Source organism: Myodes glareolus, chromosome 18 (genome assembly GCF_982192425.1).
Source record: "Myodes glareolus chromosome 18, mMyoGla1.1, whole genome shotgun sequence".
In the NCBI taxonomy this organism is placed as follows: domain Eukaryota; kingdom Metazoa; phylum Chordata; class Mammalia; order Rodentia; family Cricetidae; genus Myodes; species Myodes glareolus.
The window spans coordinates 70062346-70089114 of record NC_142043.1 but is presented as its reverse complement, the minus strand read 5'-3'; the positions used below and the strand labels follow the sequence as shown (position 1 = coordinate 70089114).

At 48.5% G+C, this 26769-nt stretch overlaps 1 protein-coding gene and 1 pseudogene across 3 annotated transcripts; both read right to left on the bottom strand.

The window, feature by feature from the left end:
• Positions 1-128: 128 nt before the first annotated feature.
• Positions 129-26020, bottom strand: LOC148119226 (H-2 class I histocompatibility antigen, Q10 alpha chain-like). Of its 2 annotated transcripts, XM_087898572.1 has the most exons (7): positions 25915-26020; positions 25440-25709; positions 24997-25272; positions 22721-22996; positions 22483-22593; positions 22271-22303; positions 21520-21922 (listed from the first exon to the last, which is right to left on the bottom strand). In XM_087898572.1, the coding sequence occupies exons 1-7, from the start codon at positions 25985-25987 to the stop codon at positions 21918-21920; spliced, it is 1044 nt and encodes a 347-aa protein (XP_087754698.1). In that variant the 5' UTR covers positions 25988-26020; the 3' UTR covers positions 21520-21917. The 2 variants fall into 2 exon arrangements, with proteins under 2 accessions (XP_087754697.1, XP_087754698.1); XM_087898571.1 differs by lacking the exons at positions 21520-21922; positions 25915-26020 and adding an exon at positions 129-533 and having other exon boundaries at positions 25440-25701.
• On the bottom strand, positions 1283-3454 carry LOC148119227 (H-2 class I histocompatibility antigen, Q10 alpha chain-like; annotated as a pseudogene). Its single transcript, XR_015735518.1, has 5 exons — positions 3325-3454; positions 2857-3126; positions 2364-2639; positions 1521-1796; positions 1283-1393 (listed from the first exon to the last, which is right to left on the bottom strand). The product of XR_015735518.1 is annotated as an H-2 class I histocompatibility antigen, Q10 alpha chain-like (transcript).
• Positions 26021-26769: the final 749 nt, after the last annotated feature.

Below are 26769 nucleotides of genomic sequence, written 5' to 3'. Positions count from 1 at the left end.
AGAACTGAGGAGTGACCATGTCACAGCCAACCGGGACTGAGCTCCACCTGGGCACTGTCTGTTCTCACCCAGCTCCCATAGCCTCACCCTGTCTCATTAGATACCCACAGTATAACGAACACAGAGTCTGGGAGGTCTCCATGCTGCCATTTATTTCCTCCACAAACTGAAGTATCACAATCCCTCAATTTATCCACCAATCCACCTTTCAGATCAAGGATGAGAACAACCAAGTTCACATTCAGATCCTTATTCCAGTAGGGGGAAGTCAGGGCCTCCAGCTCAGGGCAGCAGGCAGGTGGCAGGATGGAGATGTCCCTTTTGCCTGAGCTGGACCAGGGAGGTTGAAGGTAACCCGCACAGCACAGAGACAATATCCTGGTGTGCAGGGGTAGGCTGGGTTCCACCTTTTTTCACAATGATTCTATTGGATACCATGGAAATTCAGACAATTTTGCTGAATGAGAACGGAACACCACAGGAGAGATCTGAACGCATCTGTCACTCTGTCAGGCCAGGCAGCTGTCTTCATGTTACAGAACAAGAGGCATGAACAGTTATTGTGAAAACAACATCCCCAAAACCCGCCACTCACTAAAAGGTGATTCTGGGAGGCTCTGAAACCCAATCATGTCCAGTTTGCCCCTCCCCATATCAGCTCTCAGAGTATCACCTTTACAGTCTTGGAGGGACACTTCAGAGCTCTGGGCGCTGTCCCTGTCTAGGATAAATAAATATACATATACACACACATATATACACATATATACACACACACACACACACACATATATACACACTTACATATATATACATACACACACATATATACACATACACACATATATGCATACATATATATACATACACACACACACACACACACATATATATATATATATATACACATATGCTTTATATATTTGCTTTCATAGAAAAGCAAAGATAGGAACCACCGAAAATTTTGGTGGAAGGACTACTGTGGTCACCAGATCACCAGAGATCTCCCAAACTATAGCTTCAGCCCAAGTGCCTCAGGGCCAACCCTGCCCCCCACTCTTACCTGGAGCTGGAGCATAGTTCCTTCCTTTTCCACCTGTGAGAAGAAAAGCTGTGAGAGACCAGGGAAGTCCCCAACCCTAGGAAATTTCCAGAACTGACAGCTGACCCAGGGGAGAGACAGTAGCCCTGAGGGGTGTTGATGTGTTTCCCATTAATGAGGCAGAGACACTTCTAAAAGGGGCTGAGAGAGAACTCAGACCCTGCCCTTTCCTACCTGTGTTTCTCCTCCTCTTCCTCACAACAGCCACCATAGCTCCAATGATAATCACAGCTCCAAGGAGAACCAGAGCAGCAATGACTGCCATGATGGGGACCATGGACTGAGGAGGCTCTGGGAAAGGAAGGACAGGAAGGGAAGGTGAGGGCCGTCACCCCAGCTCTCAGTCCTGACCCTTCTCAGGGTCTGCAGAAGGCTCCAGCTTTCCCTGACTCCAGCTCTGCACCCACTCCCTCCTTACCCCATCTCAGGGTGAGGGGCTCAGGCAGCCCCTCATGGTCCACATGGCATGTGTATTTGTGCTCCTCCCCAGAAGGCACCACCAGAGATGCCCACTTTTGGAAGGTTCCATCACCAGAAGGTCTGGTCTCCACCAGCTCCATGTCCTGAGTCTGCTCCTCCTCCTCCCTCTGCCAGGTCAGGGTGATGAAGGCAGGGTAGAAACCCAAGGCCCAACATCTCAGGGTGACATCACCTTTAGGTCCAGGATGATGGGTCACGTGTGCCTTTGGGGGATCTGTGTGGAGGGTTTAACAAACCCCACAATTAACAAGGTAAACTGAAACCTGTAAAGACAAATCGATAATCACACTAAATTATGTTTCTGTCTGAACACTTCTGTCATCACACTAGTGGACTGCAGGTAGAGTTGGTTCCCTCACCACAGAACTGCACAGTTTCCTGGAAGACCCAGGAGCTAAGAGGGAATCCACATGAGCCAGCAGGTCAACATGGTTTCCCTTATGCATAAGTAATGCAGGAAAAGAATGAAGGAATAGAAAACAATTAGTTTATATATGTGATTAAATTCATATCAAATAAGAAATTAGGGGCATGCACTACATAACGGTGCCACCACTGAGGCACAGCCACTGTTGTGAACACACAATGTTCAGCATTAACTGTCCATCCAAGTGAACAGCCATCACCAAAGTGAGCCGCAGAAACGTGGTGAACCTCTGACACTCAGCCAGAGAAAATGCCTCCACAGTTTCTACCTCTGGGAGACAAAGATACCAGGTATTGTCACCCAGGATCCCTGGAAGTGGAGGGCAGAGGGAGGAGTTGCCAGAGGCCCCTGCACCTGTTCGCAGCAGGGTGTCCTTCCCGTTTTCCAGATATCTGTGCAGGGACTCCACGCACTCGCCCTCCAGGTAGGCCCTGCTGACCTCCCCAGCACCAGCCTGCTCCCACTTGCTCAGAGTGATCTGAGCTGCTGTGTCTGCAGCCGTCCAAGTCATCAGGTCGTCGTTCAGGGCGATGTAATCGTGGCCATCGTAGGCGAACTGTTTATACCCGCGGAGGAGGCGCCCATCCGACCCCAAGTCACAGCCATACATCTCCTGGATTGTGTGAGAGCCTGCGGGGACCCAGCGGTCAGCCCGGCTCACCTGTTTCTCCCCCCCCACCCCCCCAGCCCCGTCATCCTCGCCCCGAGGCCCTGCCCACCTGCGGACTCTAAACTGAAAGTGAAACAAGGTCGGGTCTCCACCCGAACTCGAACCTGGGACCCTGGCTACCACAGCCCAAGCGTAGGGACGTGGAGGGGTCGTGACATTCGAGCCGCGGTCACTCACCGACCTCGCTCTGGTTGTAGTAGCCCAGCAGGGTCCTCAGGTTCCCTCGGAAAGCCTGCTCACGGTTCTTGGTTCTTTGTGTGCTCCTCTCCCAATACTCCGGCGCCTCCTGCTCCATCCATGGCGCCCGGGGCTCCTTCCATGGAGTCTCAGCATCACTGTCGAAGCGCACAAATTGCGTGTCGTCCACGTAGCCGACTTCCACATATCTGGGCTCCCGGAGGCCGGGCCGGGACACGATGGTGTAGAAATACCGCATGGAGTGCGAGCCTAGGGGCGGCGCGCGGTGAGACCCCGACCTTCCTCCCGGGACCCCGGGAGCGAACCAGAGGGGAGCAGGGCGCCGGGCTCGGGACACGGGTAGGAAAGGGGCGGGAGGGTCCGACTGGGCCACCGGGGGACGCGGCTTCCCCGGTGTTGTCCTCGCCCTCCCCGCAGAACCCGTTTCCCTCCCGTCCCCGCACTCACCCCCGCGGGTCTGGGTCGAGGCCAGGGCGAGGGCCAGCAGCAGGAGCAGCGTGCGCGGCGCCATCGCCCCCATCTCAGATCTGGGGCGTCTCCTGAGTTCTGTGGTCTGTGTGGACTTTATAACAGGTGACCTTAAGGACGGTGGTTGGTTCTTCGGAATCTCGCCACCCAGTGGAGATGAGAACAGCTCAGTTGTCAACAGTGTCTGGGCAAAAGGACCTGACACTGTAGGAGCCTGTCATGATATGCTAAATAGAAACAGACCACCCAAAGGAAGTTCTTCACTTCCAACCATTATCACCACCAGTGTAGCACTCAGCCATCCATAAGATTAGTGGAGGCCTGAGTCTCAGTAGTTTACCCTGAAGTAATACCTAGGGGTTCTTACATAGGAGACTGGGTCTCCTTGTTGGTTTTTTTTTTTTTGGAGGGGGTATGTGGGTCTGGGCATGACATTTGGGGGCTCGTCCCGGATCCCCCAAGCGCACGGGAACTGCACCCCTAGAGTCTTCAACAGGTCGGTAAGTTTTCTGTGTTTTGTTTCATGTCTCATGTCTGTGTCTCTTGTCTTTCTGTGAGCAGGCCCAGGAACTGTAAGACCCTGTAGACAATCTAGGCAGAAGCAGTAAAAGATCACAGGCAGGCTACCTGGGGAGAGGTCCCCAGGGCACTTCTGTGTGAGGGTGGTTCCGTCTGGTTTCTGTAGAGAGTCTGGTGGGATGCTCCTGGTGTATCAGTTCTGTCTAGAGACATGCAGGATGTGCCTCTCAGTTCTGTATAGAGACATGGGGGATGCTCTCAATGTCTTGGTTCTCTAGATGGACGATGGACCGGCTGGGTGCACTGGCAAAACAGCTTGAGGCTGTCGTCTTTGGTTTGATTTGGCACCAAGAGGATTTATTTGTCCATTGTACTGTGTGTCTGAGTGTTGTTGTGTTTTGTCCTGACTTAGATTGACAGTGACCACGTGAGATAGATTCAAATTGCAACTTCCTTGGCCTTGAGATTGGAATCACTTACAGGACTTTAGAGATAGGGCCATAAGCATAGGGGTATATTTTTCTGAAAGGTATTAAGACAAATAACCTCTACCCGCTGCCTTAAGCATTTCATGAAAAGGAGCCAGCCTTGGCCTGTAGTGCAGGGGAACACAGGCAGGTTCGCCATACAAGCAGGAGGCTGCAGGGCAGCAGCTTGTATGGATGGGTGGCTGGGCTGTGCAGCCTTTTTGTTACAATGTAGCAAGGCTGCCAGCCACAGCTGTAGGGAGTGGATGTACCCTAATAGTTTCAAATAGTTTCAAACACTGAACAGAGAATCTGGGGTTAATTGCTATGGCTGGAGAGGTTAACAGTCTCCCCCCTCCCCATGCTGCATGCCCCTCCACCCCCTCCCATGCTGGTGGATGAGTTCCCTCCGCCTGGCCTGAGGGTTGCTGCTTCAACTTCTGATCAACCGCATCAAGGGTTGAGCCGCAGTGGCCGTGTTGTGACACTGTAGCCAGACTTCCCTCCACCAGAGCTGCTTTGGTCATTCAGATTCAATGTGTTATAAATGTCTGTCATCATTTAGTGGGGCCGGTTACAAATTATTATCCATTAGGGTATGGAAAAAAACTACAGTTAGTCTCAAATGTTTCACACTGGTACAGGATTTTGTGAGATGTAAAGTTATTTTGTTGTAGTATATGCATGTTTTCTGTTCTTGTTTAAACAAGAAATAGTGTAGCCATACAATCTATTATATACTACTGAGGGAAACCCACAAGAAAGATTTTGGTAAGAGTTTTATGTTGTCTGAAAAGCGAGAGAGACTTGGTATGTCGTCTGGAAAGCGAGGGAGAAAGCAGGAGACTGAAAGAATGAAGAGAGGAAAAATGGATTGGAGGATTATAAAGTTATAAGAGGCCAGAAGGGGATTGGAACTATGTTTGCTGTGGTTTCTCATGCTTGAATATATTGAATGTGCTTGTTTGTTGAAAAGTTTGTCTCTGTAGGTTTTCTTGCAAGCATGGAGCTGAGACAGAACTGGTTTGGCTGTTCTCGCTGTCTCTGCCACCCATCACTGCTGTGGCCACATTTATGGACCTGACTTCAGAGTTTATCACTGAACTCTGGTTACTGAATTTGGGTTAGCAGAAATTCAGATAATTTTTTTGGTACAGATAATGTTAAAACTGTCTTCTTTACGTGAACATTCTGTTGCTTCAGCATATGCCTTAGAATCCAGTTCACGAGCTTCGGGCAAAGGGCTGGAGGTTGAGGAAACACTAGCAGAGACAGACCAACACAGGGACCTCTCATCGCTGGTACAAAAGCCCCTCTTTAATAGCACCCTGGAGGCTTAAATACCCTGCAGTCAATGGCCAACAGGTGAAAATCCCATCCTCTGATCCTCTAGGCTAGGCACAGCTAGTTAACCTCAATTAGGAGGCTCTAGCAGGAAAGAGCATCTGAAGGCCAGGACTCAATTAGTCCCAACATAAGTTTATTTTTTCAGATACGGTCAAAAATCTGTTAAAATAAAAACTAGTTAAAAGTAAATTAGTAACACTGGGAAATCTATGCATGGGGTTATAAAGAAACCATCGGCATGATTCCATTTTAAATTTTGGATCGGCATTTGCTAGAGTTAAAAAGAAATGGATGCCACATGATTTCACTGCCATCTTGACTAAAGGTGACCACATGGAGTGGGCCTAACAGATCTCCAAGATAGTTTGGAATGGGGCAGATTTTTTTCATGATGACTCATTTCCCGCTCTATAAACATGGTTTAAAAAATTCATATATAATATTTAAAATATTAAAGCTGAACTTTAATATTTTTATACACAGACATGTACCTTGCTCTGCCAGCTAGACTTTGTTGATTTAAGAGTCACCCAGGGGATGATGGTTCTAAAGACATAAAGGGATCATAAGAAACAGCTGAGGTTTATAAATGTGTGGCAGGACTAGAGTCCCAAAGAATGTGCAGAATGGACCTTAACAGCTTTAGAAATGCCAGGGCCAGGTGACAGTCACCAGAAGTACCAGCTACAGTGAAATGGAGCAGGCTGAGATCTAAAAGACAGGCTATGTATATGCTGTTGAGGATGGGACCAAAGAAGTACTTTATTTTTGATATTGCAGGAAGACATTTAAGAAATTTTAATTTTGTAGAAAAAAATTTAAATAACTTTATAAGTCTGTGGGACATCTGTGTTTATAAAATGTTTTAGATTGTTAATATTTGAACTTAAAATATAAAGTCTAAAAATTATGGTCAGAGCCATAAGCACCAAAAGTAGAAGGCAAACCTGAGCAGTTTGACAGAGGACTTGGAATAGCAAACAAGCCTATGAATCTCAATCTTTTAGAGGTTGGACAGAGGTCGTCTGGGACCACCTGCAGGTCAGATGTTTGAACTGAGATTCACAACATAGGCAAAACTGCAGTTGTGGGGGACAGCAGAGAAATTCTGTAGTGGGGGAATCACTGTAACATGGAAAACTATATTAAAAGGTCAAAGCATTAAAAATATTAACTAATGGTTTAAAAATGTATTTCCTTGTTCAAGGTCTTTTCAGACTTAAAAAGTATGTTTAGCATCCTCATCTTTGGTACCCTTGTTGGGTTTAATCTATTTGGATAAACTGAGTCATAAATTTTTGTATTGATATTAAGAGATTTGCACCTCCTCTTTTGGGAAAAGAGTATTGTTTCTATGTCAATCACTCCGGAGTAATTAGAGATTCAATGGCCTTGTTAAGAAAACGGATTAATGATAGGGAACAGAACACTCACACAAAAGTTAGATGGTGTGAACTTGTTTAACTGGTCTCCTTGGTAAACCACCTTACTTTCAGCTCTTGGTCCCTGCCTTATCAACAAACTAACGCCTTTTGTTTGAGAATGAGCCAATACTGTTCAACTGATGGTATTGAGGTCCCAGTATCACCCCTTGAACCAATGGACAGAGGACCCATGATTGAGTCCTGTCATCAGTACTTGTGAAGGGGAAAAAATGTCGGGCCCAGGGCAGCTTTCCCAGGCACCTTGGTACACACCTGCCAAGACGGGTTCTACAGATCAGCAGGAAGGTAGACCTGAGTCTCAGTTGCCCTAGGACAGTGCTGACTCCTAGACTCCCTCCTGCTCCCATCTCACCCTGGGACCTTTTCCAAGCCTCCACAGGTGACAGCATTAACAACTACATACAAACTTGTTCTGTTTTTACCCTCGGAATGAGTAGCTTCAATTCAAAATCATTACAGAGTGTGGAGTTCTAGTCTTGTGAAGGCTGCTAACTCATTGTAGACTGTTGGGAAGTACAAGTTAGTCAGTCATCTTTAAGGTACTGATAAAATTAATTACAGGAATGAGCCTTATTTAGGTCCTTGTGTATGTTTTCAAAGTCAAACCTAAAACAAGTAACTAGAAACAAAATTTGCCTAATCAGATTTTACCTAGGCAGGCCCCATACTTCAGAGATTTGCAGAATATGGCATTTAAAATAATGATTAAAAAGCTTATTATATTAGACAGAGACTCCGAGATCCTAGCAGTAACCCAAGGTCTCCAGAGAAGATTATGGGACACCATGATGTCTCCACGTGGATTATGATGATGTTGACAAATGGGCAAGATGCACAGTGCAACACCTGCTGCCAGGACCTGGTCCAGACTGTGGACAAACAAGAGGACATTGGAGAATTGATTGCACCTCTTTTATCAAAACAAAATAAGGTCAGTCTTTTCCGTGTCCCTCTTCCATAGGAAGCGGTATTGCTGGGTCTTGAGGTAGGTCCATTCCCAATTTTCTGAAGAACCATCATACCGATATCCAGAGTGGCTGAACAAGTTTGCACTCCCACCAGCAATGGAGGACTGTTCCCCTTCCCCTGCACCGTCTCCAGCATAATATATCACTGGTGTTTTTGATCTTAGCCATTCTGACTGGTGTAAGATGGGATCTCAGAGTCATTTTGATTTGCATTTCCCTGATGGCTAAGGATATTAAGCAGTTCCTTAAGTGTCTTTCAGCCATTGAGATTCTTCTGCTGAGAATTTTCTACTTAGATCTCTACCCCATTTTAATTGATATATTTGGTATTTTGGTGTCTAGTTTCATAATAAAAGCAATATATATCAAATTGACAGTGAACACCATTTTTTTGTTTTTTTATTTTTTAAAAGAGAAAACAAACTATCTTTTTTCATTACACATACCAAACCAAGGTTCCACTCCCTCCCCTCCTCCCATCCCCTTCACATACCCCCTTCCAACACCCTTATCCACCCATCAGAGAGGGTAAGGCACCAAGGCCCTCCCTACTATATCTAGGCTGAGAAAGTTATCCATCCAAAGGACAGAGGTTCCCCAAAACCCAGTATAAGCAGTAAGGATAAATCCTGGTGCTACTGCCAGTGGCCACTCAGTCTGCCCCAGTCATGCAACTGTCAACCACAACCAGAGGGACCAGTTTGGTCCAATGCTTGTTGTTCCTCAGTCTGGCTGGTGGCCAAGAGAGAGGTAGGGGAGAGGAGAAGGGAAGAGAAGAGAGGAGAGAGAGAGAGAGAGAGAGAGAGAGAGAGAGAGAGAGAGTTAGTTTAAGACAAAAAAACAATACCCATTCAGGACACCTCTCCCCCATCACATACCTAGAAAATGATGTTAGATTCAGGGAAAAGAAAAGAAAAGAAAAGAAAAGAAAAGATCAGGAACAGAAAAAGAGGCTGGTTTGGGGCCCAGCATCCTGGTCAGGCTCCCCCTGGCCTCTGCTGCCCCGTCCACCCGTTCCTGACTTCATTCTCCCTTTGTACCTCAGAGTTTCTCTGCTGCAGGCTCACATCAGCCCAGGCTCTGCTGGGTGTGAGGAGGAGCGTGTAACTGGTTACTCCAATAGCAGGCTTGCCACTATTGCACCATGGGCACAGCTTTTCTGACCAGTGAGTAGTGCAGCACACAGGAACCACAGCTGAGGAAGCCCTGATGACAACCCTCCCCCAGTTCCCGCACACCTTCCAGCTATGTGCACACTCCATAGCAGGGAGGACGCTTTCAGCTTAGTTCCCACCTGGTGTCTCTATGACCTGTAATTAGAGTGTGCGGTGTCGTCAGCCATTGGTATTGCTACCTGGTTCTTGTGGGCAACCAGGAGCACTGGCAATTTCCTGTGTTGTTTGTGCGGCCTCTCTGCCCTGGCACTCAGCCCTGGCACTGGGTGACATTTTCAATAGCCCCTGGTTTTGGAAATAAAGCTTTAGAGAGAGCATCTCACTGTGTAGCCTTGGCTGGCCTGGAGCTTGCTATACTATGTAGATCGGGCTGGCCTCTAACTCATGAAAACCTGTCTATCTCTGCCTCCTTAGTGCGTATTTCTTCTTTAGGAGATTTCTGTTCATCCCATGGCCCACTGTTTTATTGGGCCATTTGCTTTCCTAGTGTCTAGTTTTTGGATTTATGTGCACTCTGGATGTTAATCTTCACATGATGTAGAGCTGGCACAGACGTTCTGCAGGCTCTCTTCACTCTGGCAACTGTTTCCTTGGCTGTGAATTCCATGAGGTTCTACTGTTGACTGGTGTCTTATTTCCTGAGCATCTCATGTCCTATTCAGAGAATGCTCCTCTGCCTCCATCTAAAGTATTTCCCCTGTTTCTTCTTCTAGTGTCCTCAGAGTTCCAGGTCTCATACTGGGGTGTCTGATGCTTTTGGGGTTGGTTTGAGTGAGGAGTGAGAGATGTCCTCTCCTTTGTCCTGGACCTTCGAGTTCTCCAGCATTTCCTTACTGTAGACCCATCCGGGTCCCAGCCTGGTGGGCATCCAGGAAGAAGGCAGGGTGGTGACCTATGAACTGTCCCTGCTTCTGACCCCAGGGGTCATGGGTTGCTTAGGTGGTGACTGCTTTGTAGCTCTCCAAGATGGTGGCACATGCCACAAGGCCTGGGAACATGGACAGCTTTGGGCACTATCCTGAGGGCTACCACGGGAAAAGCCAGACTCTGGGATTGTCTGTCTCAGTCCCTAGGTGGACGTCACAGTTCCTCTGAGGGTGGAGGGTCTGCAACACCTGCATCCAGACATTGGGGCAGGGGTGGACCTGGCTCCAAGCACAATCTTGTCATTTACATTTGACCCAGACCCTCCTGCTGCCCTGCTTATGTGCCCAGTAAAGACCACAGCAGTGGTTCTCACCTTCCTAATGCTGCGACCTTTAATACAGTTCCTCACATTGTGGTGACCCCAGCCATAAAATTATTTTCATTGTCACTCCATAACTGTAATTTTAGTACTGTTATTAATCATAATGTAAATATCTGTGTTTTCTGTTGGTCTTAAGCAACTCCCATGAAAGGCTCCTTCAACCCCCAAATGGGCTATGACCCACAGGTTGAAAACCACTTCTCTAGAGTGAAGGATGATCCTTGACCAAGTCCTTTGGGGGGAGGGGTGTTGAGCAATTTCTCTATGCAGTCATGGTTGTCCAGGAACTCACTCTGTAGACCAGGCTGGCCTCGAACAGAGATCTGCCTGTCTCTGCCTCCTGAATGCTGGGATTGAAGGCATAAACCACACCATCCAGCAACCTGACCAAGTCCTAATCAAAAGCCAGGTTAGTTTTAGATGCCAGCTAATTGGGAGATTGAGGCACGGAATGTAAAACCTGTTTGGGTTACAGAATAAGTTCAAGGCCAGCCTGAACCAGGTTTTAAAAGTAGAGGTGGAGGCAGGGAGATGGCTCAGCTGGTAAGAGCCCTGGCTGCTCTTTCAGAGGTCCTGAATTCAATTCCCAGCATCACATGGTAGCTCACAGCCATCTATCCTGGGATCTGGTGCTCTCTTCTAGCGTGTAGGTGTATGTGTGATAGAGTACCATAGACATAAGATAAATAAATCTTAATAATTTTTTTAAAAAGGCCGGGAATGTAGTTCAGGGGCAGGAAGCTTGCAAGGCTGACAGCAATCCCTCTTGATTGGACCAAACGTCTTGTGGGCGGAGTCAGCGCTGTCCTGTCGGAGCTTGCCCAGTCCACCTCATTTCCCCTTCCTGGTTCCCAGTTCCAGCTTTTCCAGTCTCGCTCCGGCTCCCAGGATCCTTGAGGCTCACCCGGCACAGCACTAGGTTGGGGGCCACAGGCTCACGCCAGACCCAGCCCTGGGAATCCTTCATGGTCCTTTCTAGCTTGCCAGGCCTTAAATATCTACTGCACCACCGCCGCCCCGCCCTGTCCCAGGTGTCAGTCTTGGGGATCCCTGTGTTCTGGTCTCACCTTATAGCCCTGGCTGTCCTGAACTTGCTATGTGGATCAGGAACTCAGAGATCTGCCTGTCTCTACTATCTGAGGCTGGTTTTAAAGTTGTTCCCAAAGAAACCGGGACCCTTTCTTCGTGTTACATCAAACTAAGCTAGTGGGGCTGAGGTGTAGTTCAGTTAGGACGAACTCAACACACACGGTTAAATCCCGGGCAACATCAACAACTAAAGAAAAAGAAACTGACGCTGTGATGTGAGGGGCTTTGTAGGAGACAGCCGGTTCTTCAGTGTGGCTCAGACAGCCTCCAAGGCTCCTGAACCCGGCCTGCAGATGGAACTCTGCAGCCTTCAGACTGATGGACATTTAACGCTGTGCTGTTCCTCCGGGGACCTTCGGAAGCCGCGATGCCGTTAATCACCACCAGGAGGCAGCAGGACACAAGAGTGGGAGCGGGTCCGGGCGCCTGCTCACCTGAGCCCCTGTGAACTTTGATTGCTAGGGAAGGAGGTGTAGCCTATGCCTTCTTCATCCTGAAGCAGGCAGGAATTTTCCCTTCAGTCCGAATCCTCTGTTTTGCGGTTTGCACGGGTCCTTGTGATCTCCGGGGTGAAACTCAACTTCTGAGGAAGATTACACCTCCAGCTGCTTCCCCAATTTTTAGCTAAACACCACACATTCTCCAGTCATGATCTCACACACACACACACACACACACACAGAGTGAGAGAGAGAGAGAGAGACAGAGAGAGAGAGACACAGAGAGAGAGACACAGAGAGACACAGAGAGACACAGAGAGAGATACAGACACACAAAACAGCGACGCTGAGACAAGACAGAAGGATCAAGAATTCAAGGCCAGCCTGGGCTACAAGAAGATAAAACCAAACAAACAGCATAAACGGACACACAGGCTTCACAGATCGCACCATCTGGACCCATCTGAAGCCGACGCTGTGTCAATTTCCCCTTCCGTCCGCTAATCCCTAAGACCAGTGTGTGCGTCTAGGGCAGGCGACCATATTTAGGAACAACCCCCATACTGTTCAGGGATCTCTTTTTTTTGGAGAAATCGTATTTGCCTCCATTTGTTTTTCTTTATTTTTTAAAAAAATATTTTTATTGTATGGGTATGGGTGTTTTGCCAGCTTTATGTCCCTGCACTATGTGGGTGCAGTGCCCCAGGAGGCCAGAAGAGGGCACCCTATACCAACCTCTCCATCCCGAGAGCCTGCAGTTGCAGGTGTGTGAGCTGTCCTAACCCAGGTCCTCTGGGAGAGCAGTGAGCAATCTTTACCCTGAGCAATCTCTCCAGCTCCAGGACTGTCCTGGAAAGTGACATCATCTTCACTTTTACGCTGAGTTTTCTGTGGTTCTTTTCTCTGCAGCCCAGGGCCTCACCCAGTGCCTGAGCCACCAAATCCCCTGCAGAGAGGGTTTTAACTGGAGAAGCTCAGGGTCCTCAGCTCACAGCGTCCAAGCCATGGATGCGCTGATCAAAGACAAGGAGCTTCTCCATCTGTGCCCACTGCACACTCTACAGGAAGGTCTGCTGTCCACAGCACCAATGCAGCTTTGTTAACACAAACCACGCAGGGAAATTTCCAGATGGCCTGATCCTCCTGGAAGGTCCCCTGCTCAACTGGGTGTGTTACCAAGGTCCAGCCTATTTTTTAATTTGTAGCCTCTGATTTCATCTTCATCCCAGAGTTTTAGTACAAGTCTTTGAAATGACTACAATCCATGTTGTTTGAGATTTCCCCCCAAACATCAGGAATGTGGCTTGGTGAATAGAGTGCCCACCTTATATACCCCAGGCCCTGGGTTTGATTCTTCAACACCTCCAAAATTAGGGTGGGGGCACACAGGCTGGGCAGGTGAGATGGCTCAGTAGTTAGAGAAGCTTGCCACCAAGTCCGACCACCTGAGTTCAGTCCCCAGATCCCACAGTGGAAGGAGAGAACTGGTTCCCCAAAGTTCTCTTCTTATGCACACACACACACACACACACACACACACACAAACGACCACACACATACCATGGCTGGGCGTGCCCTTATTCTCACACCACACACACAGTGATACTATTAATGCACAAAATAATTTGCTGGGTGTTGGTGGCACACATGCCTTTAATCCCATCACTCAGGGGGCAGACAGGTGGGTCATTGTGAGTTTGAAGTCAGTCAGGGCTGCAGAGTGAGTTCCAGACAGGCCCCAAAGCTACACAAAAAAACCCTGTCTTAAAAAACTAAAATAATAATAATAATTAACAATAAGAATTTGACATTTTGGGCTGGAGAGATGTTTCAGAGGTTAAGAGCATTGCCTGCTCTTCCAAAGGTCCTGAGTTCAATTCCCAGCAACCACATGGTGGCTCACAACCATCTGTAATGAGGTCTGGTGCCCTCTTCTGGCCTGCAGGCATACACGCAGACAGAATACTGTATACATAATAAATAAATAAATAAATAAAAGAATTTAACATTTTCCATGATTATCTTTGACTTGCCTTCCAATCCTTTGCACAGTTTCTCATCACAGGGTGGGTTTTGGACACAGGAAAATTCCCCCACCGGAAGGTCTGAGGAAAACTAGACACAACATATGGATTTGTGTTTCTGTGTTCTTCAACATAAAATCTTGCTTTCTTTTTTATTTTATTACATTGATTTATAATTACGTGAGGGGCGTACATGTCCTGATGCCCGTGTGAGGCTTGAAGGATGAGTTCTGGGCCCAGTTCTCTCCTGTACCCATCTGGTTGCCATGGATCGAACCTGAGTCGTCAAGCTTGGTGACAAGCTCCTTGAGCTGTCTGTCTCGATGGGCCCCTTGGAGACCAGTGTGTTTGGACTTTTCCTTTTGAAGGTTCCTTCATTTCTGGAGTTGGCACACAGGCAAGGCTCCCACCCCAACATTAGAAAAGGTGTTTACTGCTCTGATAAGTAGCAGTGTTGCCTTGGGTGTCTCTGCGGAACTGTGTCTTCTTGTCCACCTTTAGTAGAGCCAGCTAGTGTTGCCTGGAATGTAGTCAGCCGTACTTTGGGGTGACTTCTCTCATGGTTCAGCCACGATGGCTTTGTATGTTCCAGGGTAGGGGTGTGTGGATTAGAAATGTTAGGTAGGAGGAACAGAGATGTGAAAGAAACACAGAGACACAGGAGAGAACCGGGAGGACAACCCAGTGGATACTGAATCTGCCTGTGTTTACTTTCCACACACTTTATACCCCAATAGAAAAGGGGGGAGGCAAAAGTCTGCTTTATTACAACATAAAGGACACAAGAACAGTTTCTTGTTTCAATACTTGAGACATCGAACCATTAATTCCTGAGTGAAGCATTTGATGTTTGGGGCAGGGTATGCAGCGAATTCACTCTAGACCAAGTATTCTGTAGGCAGCCACTCCCTATGTCAATCCCCTATTTTAAAATGAAGGAACAGTAATAGGCTTGAATTCTCTGACCTTTGGCCAGGGAGGAGCAGATTCATATTTCTACGGCTACAACATTTTTTAATAAAGTAGTGGAGAATAACCAGACATCAAATTTCCTTTTTAAATTGGTCTAGGATTGCTTTAACAGTTTGTAGTTACAGTCAAAATTGAAATGTATCTTTTTAAACATATCAATTCTAAGGACTCCTGGGCAATGTCAAATTATTTTTTAGACAAGCTCTAACCTTCTAATTAGTGACATCAATGTAACGAACAAAGTCAGTTCAAACAATACAGGTCAATACCAGAATTTTAGTATGGATATTAACAATATACACATAATTGTCAAATCACACTCTCTTAAATCCGTTATGAACAAAAGACAAGAAAGGTCCCTGTGAAGGGTGATCTAAAGAGTCTTTCCCTCCTGAAGTCCAGCTGCTCTGCTGCTGTAAGTTTCAATGATGTCTGCACTGCCCCGGTCTCTGAGCAGCAGAATCGTAGGCTGTTCCTCCCCATCTCTGACGAGGGCTCAGTCACTCTTTGTCACGAGCCTCTTCTCCCCATGGAGAGAATTGAGGTCCCAGGTCTCAGGTCTTTATTTCAACAGGAGACTGAATGCCATGCTGACAAAAATGAGTTCTGTTCTCACGATACAGCGTGGATGAACTGTCAAACATTCAGTCAGTGTTCTTGGACCGGCTCTGAAGTGAACAGGACTCACTCAGGCCTGGAAGTTTGTGCAGTGGGCCCACCCAGAAGCCAGGAATCACCAGCCATCACCACATCTTCCTTCCCTTCTCAGACTGCAGCATGATGGCTTAAGTCAGGAGCACAGGCTCAGGAGCCTCCCTCCAGCTCCTCCGTGGTGTCTCCAGCAGCTGAGATGTCATCAGGGCTGGCTCTCCTCTGCTGGCTCCCCTCTGCTGGCTCCCCTCTGCTGGCTCTCCTCTGCTGGCTCTCCTCTGTGTTTGCAGCCATCAAGTTTTCTTCTTTTCTTCCTGTGTAAAAACCACAAATGTGCCCTGGAACCCGTGTGAAAACAGGATCGGTCCCTTTCAACATAGACTGGGGTTATAACTCCCCTATTTTTTCTTTTCAAAGCTGTGTTTTAATCTCACCAAGGGGCTCAAGATCACCTGTAAAATCCAAGCTGCAAGTCCCCCTAGCTGACAGGTTTCCACAGACACCTGACTCCAGGTGCATTTGCATTTTAATAGACACTCGACTGGGCCTTGAGCAGCAGCTTCCTAGGCTACTTTTCAGCAGCTTGGCTGTCAGGCTGGGAACCAGTCTTGGCTGGCAGCTAAAGCTGGGAGCATGTCATGGTGCAGCTGCACTCTCTGCTGCTTGGCGGTATCCCACAGGGCCTTTGGGACCCAGAGGACAGTGGTCTGGGTCCCTGCCAGTGGTCTCCATCCTCAGTGGTCCCAGCCTTGCCAGCAGAGGCTGTCACACTTTCATCCTCACGGGCTCCTCAGATCATGGGCCCTGTAGATCTATCCATTTCCTGCCAACTGGCTCCAGGCACCGGCCTCCAAACTTTTCTGTCTCCGGTTTTCCCTGGCTGTGTGGCATCATGTGGGCCAGGCTCAGTTGGCTACAACGTGTGCACGTGGGCTCAGTGGCAATGGCTGTAGCCGTGCTGGGCCTTCTGCCCCATGTTCCCTTCACTTCTCCACCCACTCAGCAGCAGCTTCATGACCACAGCACCGCAGGTCGGGCCTGAACATCACGGACGGGGCTGCACATTGGCTTCTCCAAGCACTGACACTGTCTGGAGTTGGTGGTGGCTATGCCGCCAGCATGGGGGAGAGAGTATAATATTTACAGACTCTAAACATCCCTGTCTTTGCTTTTCCTCCACCCCAGATCCTCTATCTATCAGAATACACTCAAGTAAATGTGCAGACAGTTGAAGACTATTATCTAGTTCCACATTACAGTTATATACAATGCTACTCCCGTAGTTCACCCCCCATCTTTCTTTCTTTATCATCTGTCATTGTCAGTTTCTGAGAGCTCAGTTATCACCTCTGCGCCTGCAGTGTAATATTCATCTGACGGGTCCTTCACGTTTTCCCCTGTGCTGCTGGCCACAGCTCTGTGCACTATCTGCTGTGCATCCTAAGCCCCACGTTGGGCGCCATCTGTTGTAGCCGCAGGCTCACATCTGTGCTCCACACAGGAGATCCCATATTCACCCTGAGAGCTCGGGTGTCCCTGTCTGTGTCGGTTACTGTGGTCGTTTGACTGAGATGATCCCATATCTTGGCCATTTGAATATGGAGTTTGCAGTTGTTCCTGCTTGGGGACTGAAAGGAATGTGACAATAACAAAGACTATGACATCAAATTTAAATTAATAACAACTATTGTCACCCTTAAGGATTGTGTACTGTGAATAATTACATGTGCTATACTTAAAAGACTTCTTTGATTTATTGTATGTGTATGAATGTCTTGTCTGCATGAAGATGTGTGTGTATATACACGCAGTGCCCTTAGGGGCCAGAGGGCATTGGATCCCTCTGGGGATTAGAGTTAGAAATAGTTGTGAGCCTACGCCAGGGTTCAATAGATTAAAGTCCTCGGGAAGATCAGTCAGGGTTCTTATCTCTGAGCCATCTCTCCAGTCTCCTATATATAATACACCTTTTTGTTATGTATTGTTGTGTTTTTAGAGACAGGGCTTTTCTGTGTAACCCTGACTGTCCTAGAATTCACTCTGTAGACCAGGCTGTCATGAACCCATAGAGATCACCTGCCTCTGCCTCTAGAGTGCTGGAATTAGAGACACGGGTCACCACTGCCCAGAGATATATACTTTTATCTCATTTTATATTTACTCCCTTTTACTGTACTGGAGAAAAATCCAGGGTCTCATGCACTTTCAGTAAGTCTCCCTAAGTCAGATCCCCATTACTGTGCTGTACATGTGTGTGTATACATGTATGCATATGTATGTGTGTGTATGTATGTATGCATATGTGTGAAAGTGTGTGTGATGTATGTTATATGTGTGTGTGTCTACTGGGAATTCACGCTCCTGGGGAGTGATCCTAGTGTCCTGAGCCCACCAGCTAAGCATTTAGCTACTGAGCTATAGTCCCATCCCTTTTTGTAAAGTTTTTATTTAAATTTTTGTTTTATATGTATGATTGTTTTGCCAGCATTCATATATGCATGTGGTGCTGACAGACCAGAAAAGGATGCTGAGTCCCTCGGGACTGGAGTTATGGGTGCTTGTAAGCCTCCCCATGGGTCTCCTGTAAGGCAGCAAGTGCTCTGAACTGTAGACCCATCAGAATTTCTCTAATTCTTACATTGAAATGCAGTTTCACTGAATTGCCCAGGCTTGTCTTGGATTCACTCTGTAGGCTGGATAGGCTTGGACCTTGTGATCCTCCTGCCTCAGCCTCTCAAATAGGATGGAAATCCTGGCAGCAGACAGCTCCAGGCCAAGAAGCTTGAGGCAGGGACTCCACGCCTCCCCATACCTCAGAGGAAGAGGAAGCTGAGCAGCCGTCATATTTCATAGCAGCCATCACAGGACAGGTGAAATCCAGCCTGTTCCTGCCCCAGTGTCCTTTACCAGCACACACGGGAGCTGGACTCTGCTGGCTCTCCACCCTGCCTCCCCTACACTGTCTCTGCTCTTCTGCCCCCACCACAGCCTGTCCTTCTCCCTCCCACACCTGCCCTCCTGCCCTCTAAGGGGCTCAGCCCTTCACAGCCCTCACTGGCCTTGGGGTCTCCTCTCCTGTCTGACTTCCTCTGAGATGTGTGCTCTCTGGGGCAGCTCCTCCTCTGCAGCTGCTGAAGTGAGAGACGTTTGAGTCCTTTCCTTGTCCCTGATGCCTCCTCCTCTTCCTCCCGGTGCAGGATATTTGGTCACACTGTGACCCCGAGTTACTTACTGGAAAAACCTATTTCTAGTTGTGGGGTAGCTCAGTCCTAGCACACACCTTTTATCAAGAGCTTTCTGCTTGAATACTGTGTTTTATTTTTATTTATTTATTTATTTTTGGTCTTTCAAGACAGGTTTTCTCTGTGTAGTTTTGAAGTCTTTCCTGGAACTTGCTCTGTAGACCAGGATGGCCTCGAACTCCAGAGATCTGCCTGTCTCTGCCTCCCAAGTGCTGGGATTAAAGGCGTGTGCCACCACTGCCCAGCTTGAATATTGTGAATTGGATTAAGGAAGTTCAACCCTATGTCAAGAGATGGAATAAGTAACCAGTTCACAGGAATGAACACAGAATTATTTAAAAAAAAAAAAAAGCCATAGGGAGTAAGGGGGAGTCAGGAGGGTGGATAGAGAGACACACAGGAGCAGTAAGAGAGGGACATGAAGTTGGGGGGAGACTTGTTTGACATAGAATAGGAGGAGGAGAGGCCTCTGGGACATCTGCTGAAAAGGAAGGTCAGCTGGGTGCTTTCTCTGCCTCTCTGAGCCAGCAGGCTTTCACCTTAGCATCAGGCTTCCGATTCTTTGTTGGTGAAATTGGACTACTGAGATTTTGTTTAAAATGTTTGGCACTCCAACATGTGGCGTGAGCACACAGGCAGAGAAATCATGCCAGCTGCAGACAAACTGAAAGGCCATGAGATCTGGTAAGATAGCTGGGAAGTCCTCAAAGAAAGAGCTGAGTAATATTAAAAGGAAAAACCTTTTCCACATTGAGGGTGAAAAAATCATAGCGTAGGGCACTAGGCCCCTGCTACTCAGCTACTTAGACGGCCTGAAAACAGAAGCAGAAATGAAAATATCAATGACTGAACTGAGATTGACATAACACTGGTCATAATCAATATCAGTCTGTAATTCATACTTTATCCTCAATAGCCATAGTAGTTTTTAGTGCTAAATATGAAAGGTGGATTTATAAGATACAAGCCTTATAAAGACTTAGAAATGAAAATAAGAAAAAATATTCAGACAGAGGGATTTAGACAAGAAGCTACTGTGTCACCTCATGGTGAACTGAAGAGGGGTGGCCCAAAGTTGTTAGAAAACCAACCTTAGTTTATCCAATTACTACAAATAAAAACTGCCCTCAGGTGAGAGGCACCTCTGAGGTTTTGCAGATGTTAAATGGAATCCTGTAGACATATTAGATTTAAGGAAGGACTCATTTCACGTGTATGCCGTCATCCTATGTGAAACAGATGTTAAACTCATGGACAACTCAGAACACAATTATCCCCCAAGACTGGAAAGGTTTGGTGACATCAGCATTGGAAACCGATCCTCGGTTACAATGGTGAACATGGTGGACAGAGGAAGCCAGGGCCCTAGAACAATGAAATAGGGCAGAGGTGTTGATATTTCCCAAGATCCGTTTCTAGGTGAAGACATTACAAATTGATCCTGAAAAAACACAAAGAGGAGATTCTACCAATTGTCTAGGACAAAAGATAGGGTTACAGAAAATTCAACCTCAGAAAGCACGAATCAGGAGATATGAATTATGAACTCAATGATTTTCAGAAGTTGCTGGGGGGTATTATTAACTGATTACAGCCCATGATTGAATTAATTACTCAAGAGCTAAGTAATTTATTTCAAACCTTACAAAGTGATACGGTCATATATATATATATATACACACACACACACACACACACATATATATATATATATAATTGAGCTCTACTTTTTTCTCTGCTCTCCTCCCTTCCACTTCTCTCCCCTTCAACCTCCTCCCATGGTCCTCATGTGGTGTAGGAGGTCCTTCTGTCTATGTGTTTCTTTTATTGGTTAATGAATAAAGAATTGGCTTGGCCTAGAGCATGGGAGGAGGAAGACCCAGCATGTAAATCCTCGAGTCTCCACTGGAGGCAGCACCGGGATTCCCAGAGGCAGAGAGGGAGAGGGCACCTTTGGCAGAACACAGGACAGATGTGAGATGAGACCCTGGGGATCCCTCCTCTCTGCCCATCCTACAACCTGGGTTAGATTCTGATAGATGGGAAAGAAGGAGAGAAACTCCAGGGAGGGGCCTGAAGGGAGGCAGGAGCTCAGGAGACTGAAGCTCATGTTCTCATCCCGCGGTCTCCTGAGTGCAGGGGCCTAGTTGGGCCTTGAGGGGACAGGGATGGAAAACACCTCTTACTGCTGTCACTCAGGGACCCTACAGGATAGTGAGGCAGACACCACTCACAGGAGCAAGAACAGGCCTAGTCCTCCATGATAACTAAAGAGACAAGAAATTAACAGAGAAGACAGGGGAAAGAGTCACAGCCAGGACAGCAGTCCGAACTGTCACAGCAGCCCTGATGGCTCATAATCCTGGGGACAGGACGAGGCTCTGGCCATCCCACTGTCCGGGTGATCACAGATGTCAGCATTTGGTTCTAAGTGACCAAGAGAACTGAGCCAAGAGGTGACAGAGTTGACAAGTGACATTGTAACAGCCAACTACACACTGAGCTCCACCTGGGCACAGCCCTGTTCTCACTCAGCTCCCACGGCCTCATCCTGTCCCACCAGAGCAGAAAAGCACAGAACACAGATTCTGGGAGATTCTCCATGTTGCCATTTATTTCCTTCACAAACTCTATCTCAATCCTTTAATTTAGCTGTTAAACAACCTGACAGATCAAGTTCACATTCAGATTCTTATTCAGTGGGGAAGTCAGAGGCTGCAGCTCAAAGCAGCATGGAGGAGACAGAATGGAGATGTCCCCTCCTGTTTGGAGGAACAGGAAGGTTGGCTGTGGAAGAAAACAGGGCAGTACAAGGACAGGGACAGATATGCAGGGTGGACTGGGCTCCCCAGTTCTTCACGGTGAGCCCATAGGACCACAGGGAACATCAGCACTATTGCTGAGAGTGAACTGAGGGGCTCTGGATGTCACAGAAGAGACCTGAACACATCGTCTGTCACTCCATCCACACCAGGCAGCTGTCTTCACGCTACAGAACAAGAGTCATGAACAATCACTGTGAAGACAACATCCCAGCAACCCACCACTCACTCAAACGTGATTCTTGGAGTCTCTGAAACCCAATCATATCCACTCTGCCCCTCCCCAAGTCGGTCGCCAGAATGATGTCACCTTTACAGTCTGGAAGAGACACATTGGAGCCCTGGGAACTGTCCCTGTCTGGAGTAAAATAATATTTATTTTTATATATATGGAAAGGTAAAAACAGGGACCCCAGAATATTTTGCTGGAGGAGCTAATATGGATTGCCATATCTCCCCAAACAAACCAGGTTCAACCCAAAGGCATCAGGGATTATTTTGTTCCTTACACTGACCTGGAGCCGGAGCATAGTTGCCTCCTTTTCCACCTGTGAGAAGAAAAGCTGTGAGAGACCAGGGAAGTCCCCAACCCTAGGAAGTTTCCAGAACTGACAGCAGACCCAGCTTAGAGGCAGCAGCAATGAGGGTGTGGATGTTTTTCCCATTAATGAGGCAGAGACACTTCTAAAAGGGGCTGAGAGAGAACTCAGACCCTGCCCTTTCCTACCTGTGTTTCTCCTCCTCTTCCTCACAACAACCACAGCTCCAATGATCACAGCTCCAAGGAGAACCAGAATACCAATGATTACCATGGTGAGGACTGTGGACCCAGGAGGCTCTGGGAAAGGAAAGACAGGAAGGGAAGGTGGGGGTCATGACCCCAGCTCTCAGTCCTGACCCTGCTCAGGGTCTGCAGAAGGCTCCAGCTTTCCCTGACCCCAGCTCTGCACCCACTCCCTCCTTACCCCATCTCAGGGTGAGGGGCTCAGCCAGCCCCTCATGGTCCACATGGCATGTGTATTTGTGCTCCTCCCCAGAAGGCACCACCAGAGATGCCCACTTCTGGAAGGTTCCATCTCCAGAAGGTCTGGTATCCACCAGTTCCATGTCCTGAGTCTGTTCTTCTTCCTCCCTCTGCCAGGTCAGGGTGATGTCAGCAGGGTAGAAGCCCAGGGCCCAGCACCTCAGGGTGACATCACCTTTAGGTCCAGGATGATGGGTCACATGTGCCTTTGGGGGATCTGTGTAGAAGATTTAAGAAATCCCACAATTAACAAGATAAACTGAAATCTGCAAAGACAAAGTTAAATTAATGATGACACTGAACTATGTGTCTGTTTGAAAACTTCTGTCATCACACTAGTGACCTGCAGGTAGAGCTGGTCCCCTCATCACAGAACTGCACAGTTTCCTGGGAGACCCTGAAGCTAAGAGGGAATCCACATGAGCCAGCAGGTCAACATTGTCTTCCTTATGTGATGTTCTATAGCATAAGTTATGTAGGAAAAGGATGAAGAAATGGAAAATAATTAATTTATAAATGTGATTAAATTCACATAAAAATAAGAAATTAAGAGGAACGGTCTACATGAAAGGCACCAGAAACTTCAGTTGCCACCATCATGGCCCAAGAACTGTGGCCATCTTTCTGTCCAGCATTAACTGTCCATCCAATTGAACAGCCATCACCAAAGTGAGCAGCAGAAATGTGGTGAACCTCTGACACTCAGCCAGAGAAACTGATTCTCTAATCCCTGCCTCTGTGGGGACAAGATGCCAGGTATTGTCACCCAGGATCCCTGAAGTGTGCTGTGGAGCCCAGCACACTTCACTGTGCAGCTGTCACTGAGACACAGAGGTGCTCACAGGGTGTGTGGATCTTCCCTGTCACTCCAGTCCTGGAGGTGCAGAAGACCCTGTCTCTGAGGAAGTTCAATTCCTAAGTCACTAGGATAACACTGTGACTTGTTGGGGCTGAGGGAGAGCAGGGGGCTCTGGGTGGTTAATTCTGGCAGAAAATAGACTAAGCTCCCAGGGATCCCAGGGATCTTTCTCATTTAAAGGGAATGCTGACTTGCTCCAAAGCCCTGTCTCGACAAACCAAAAAAACAAAAAATAAAAATAAACAACAACAAAAAACAAAAAACTAAACTTACAGCAACCACAAGAAATCCCACTGACTTAACTTGTCTAATTATCCAGATTATCAGTCTCACATAGCACCTGTGGAGACTGATACACATAACACAAGGGGAGGGAGAGAAGGAATACCGTCCAAGTGAGGAAGAAAAACTCACTAAAAGAAAAATGACAACTTTGAAAATAATAATAATAATAACAACAAAAGAAAAAAAGGAAGGAAGGAAGGAAGGAAGGAAGGAAGGAAGGAAGGAAGGAAGGAAGGAAGGAAGGAAAAAGAAAAAAACCTTATCAGCCGGGCGGTGGTGGCGCATGCCTTTAATCCCAGCACTCGGGAGGCAGTGGCAGGCGGATCTCTGTGAGTTCGAGACCAGCCTGGTTTACAAGAGCTAGTTCCAGGACAGGCTCCAAAGCCACAGAGAAACCCTGTCTCGAAAAACAAAACAAAAACAAAAACAAAAAACAAACAAACAACCAAAAAAACCAAAAAAAACCCCAAAAAACCCAAAACCTCCACAATTTAGTATTTGTCCAGGGCACCCCGTAAGTTCCCACGTGACCATTCTAGAAAGAGATACAATTTGGGTGTAAGAGAAATTGAAACCTCACACACAGGAATCTGGGAGAATGTATTCTTTGGAAAGTTCTAGAAACTTGGGGAACCAGCCTAGCGTAGGGGAGTCCATGTCTCCCACCAGGTAAGTGGACTTCCGGTCCTGGTGTGTAAAGGCTGACACACTCAGGTGACAGGACTCAGTGTCCACAGACACTGGGTGTGGGCATAGAACCCGGCCTGGGAGAGGCCATGTCTGACAGAGGCTGCAGACTGAAGGAGCCACTGTTGGTGATGTCAGGATCCTCTCTCCTCCCTCCTGAGACAGATGTGGAACTGTCCAGGGAGAAGGCTGAGCCCTGGGAGGTCAGTGCAGTCCCTGCCATGCTGGATCAGGAGACCCAGGGACCCTGTCTGCCCTCAGAGACAGGGGCATGACCCCAGTGAGTGTTTCCTCTTCCCCAGTAGTGATTCCAGCTTGGGCAGAGGGAGAAGTTGCCAGCGGTCCCCTCCCTCCACCCTTCACCCTCCCCCCCCCCTCCCCCGCACCTGTGCGCAGCAGCGCGTCCTTCCCGTACTCCAGGTATCTCTGCAACCAGGGCATGCACTCGTCCTCCAGGTAGACCTTGTATCTCTCTGCAGCACCAGTCTGCTCCCACTTGCGCTGGGAGATCTGCGCCGCCGTGTCCGCCGCCGTCCATGTCGTCAGGTCCTCGTTCAGAGCGAGGTAATCGCGGCCATCGTAGGCGAACTGACCGTACCCGCGGAGGAGGCGCCCGTCCGACCCCACGTCACAGCCGTACATCATCTGGATGGTGTGAGAGCCTGCGGGGACCCCGCGGTCAGCCCCGCCCACCCGCGGACTCTAAACTGAAAGGGAAACCGGGTCCGGTCACCGCTCTCCTCCCGAACCTCGGACCTGGGACCCGGGGCGACTCCGGTCCGTGCGTGGGGACGCGGAGGGGTCGTGACCTCCGACCGCGGTCACTCACCGCCCTCGCTCTGGTTGTAGTAGCCGAGCAGGGTCCTCAGGTCAACTCGGTAACTCTGCTCGACGTTCTTGGCTCTCAGTGTGTTCTCCTCCCAATACTCCGGCCCCACCTGCTTCATCCAGGGCGCCCGCTGCTCCATCCTCGGAGTCTCCGTGTCGCTGTCGTAGCGCACGAACTGAGTGTCGTCCACGTAGCCGACGATAATGAACCGGGGCTCCCCGAGGCCGGGCCGGGACAAGGCAGTCTCGAAATACAGCATGGAGTGCGAGCCTGGGGGCGCCATGCGGTGAGACCCCGACCCTGCTCCCGGGACCCCGGGCAGGAGCGCGGGCCAGGAGGGGAGCAGGGCGCGGGGCTCGGGACGCAGTTGAAGAAGGGGCGGGAGAGTCCGGCTGGGCCATGCGGGGACGCGGCTTCGCCGGTGCCGTCCCCGTCTTCCCAACATAGCACGTTTCCCTCCCGACCCCGCACTCACCGGCGCGGGTCTGGGTCGGGGCCAGGGCGGCCGCCAGCAGCAGGAGCAGCGTGCGCGGCGCCATCGCCCCCATCTCGGATCTGGGGCGCCTTTGAGTTCCGCGGTCTGCATGGACTTTAGAACCATTGCCCGCGGAGATGCTGGTTGGTTTCCCGGGATCTCGACACCCACAGGCCGTGATAACCGACTAGTGGTCATCAGAGTCCAGGCAGAAGGACCCGACCTAGGTTAGGAGCTGGAGAAGTGAAACTGGGAACAGGGGAATACCCAGTCTTGGGCTTCCCCACCCAGACCTCACCCTCCTGGGGACTAAAACTGTGCCTGAGCCCCGCGGGATGGAGCGCTGTGTGTCATGGTGTCTCTGAGCCGCCTAAGGACAACTGCTCCTCAGATTAATGAGGGTGAAACCTAAGAGCATGAAGATTCCAGGTAAAATACACACAGCGCTTACAATGGATGTTCACGGAAACAGGTGCTGTTGGAGTCCTGGAGGGTGCGGGGCTGCTCTGGACACCTGCATGGGGAGGTGACTGGAGATTTTACAGCTCTGATTAAGCACTTTTGACACAGTGTGTCATATGTGACTCTCCCTGCAGGAAGGAGGCCCTGCTCACCTCTGCTTTCACTTTCTACTTCAGTTATGTGTGGCTGCGATTTAAAGACATCAAATAAAAACCCAAAGAAACAAAAATTGTATAAATCTAATTTTTCTCCACACTATTGAACATGGATGAGCCGGGGGGGGGGGGGTGTCACAGTCACAGGTTATGTAACTTCCACCACATGGTCACCATTATTCTCTTTATTTTTAGTTCCAGTTCCTCTCTGACTGTGGTTTATTCACTAAAGCAGCTG

Coding starts and splice junctions, on each gene's coding strand:
- LOC148119226 (XM_087898572.1), bottom strand. CDS start 25,987: ATGGGGGCGATGGCGCCGCGCACGCTGCTCCTGCTGCTGGCGGCCGCC. Junction 25,710..25,914: donor CCCGACCCAGACCCGCGCCG/GTGAGTGCGGGG, acceptor TGGCGCCCCCAG/GCTCGCACTCCATGCTGTAT. Junction 22,304..22,482: donor GAAGAGGAGGAGAAACACAG/GTAGGAAAGGGC, acceptor TTCTTCTCACAG/GTGGAAAAGGAGGCAACTAT.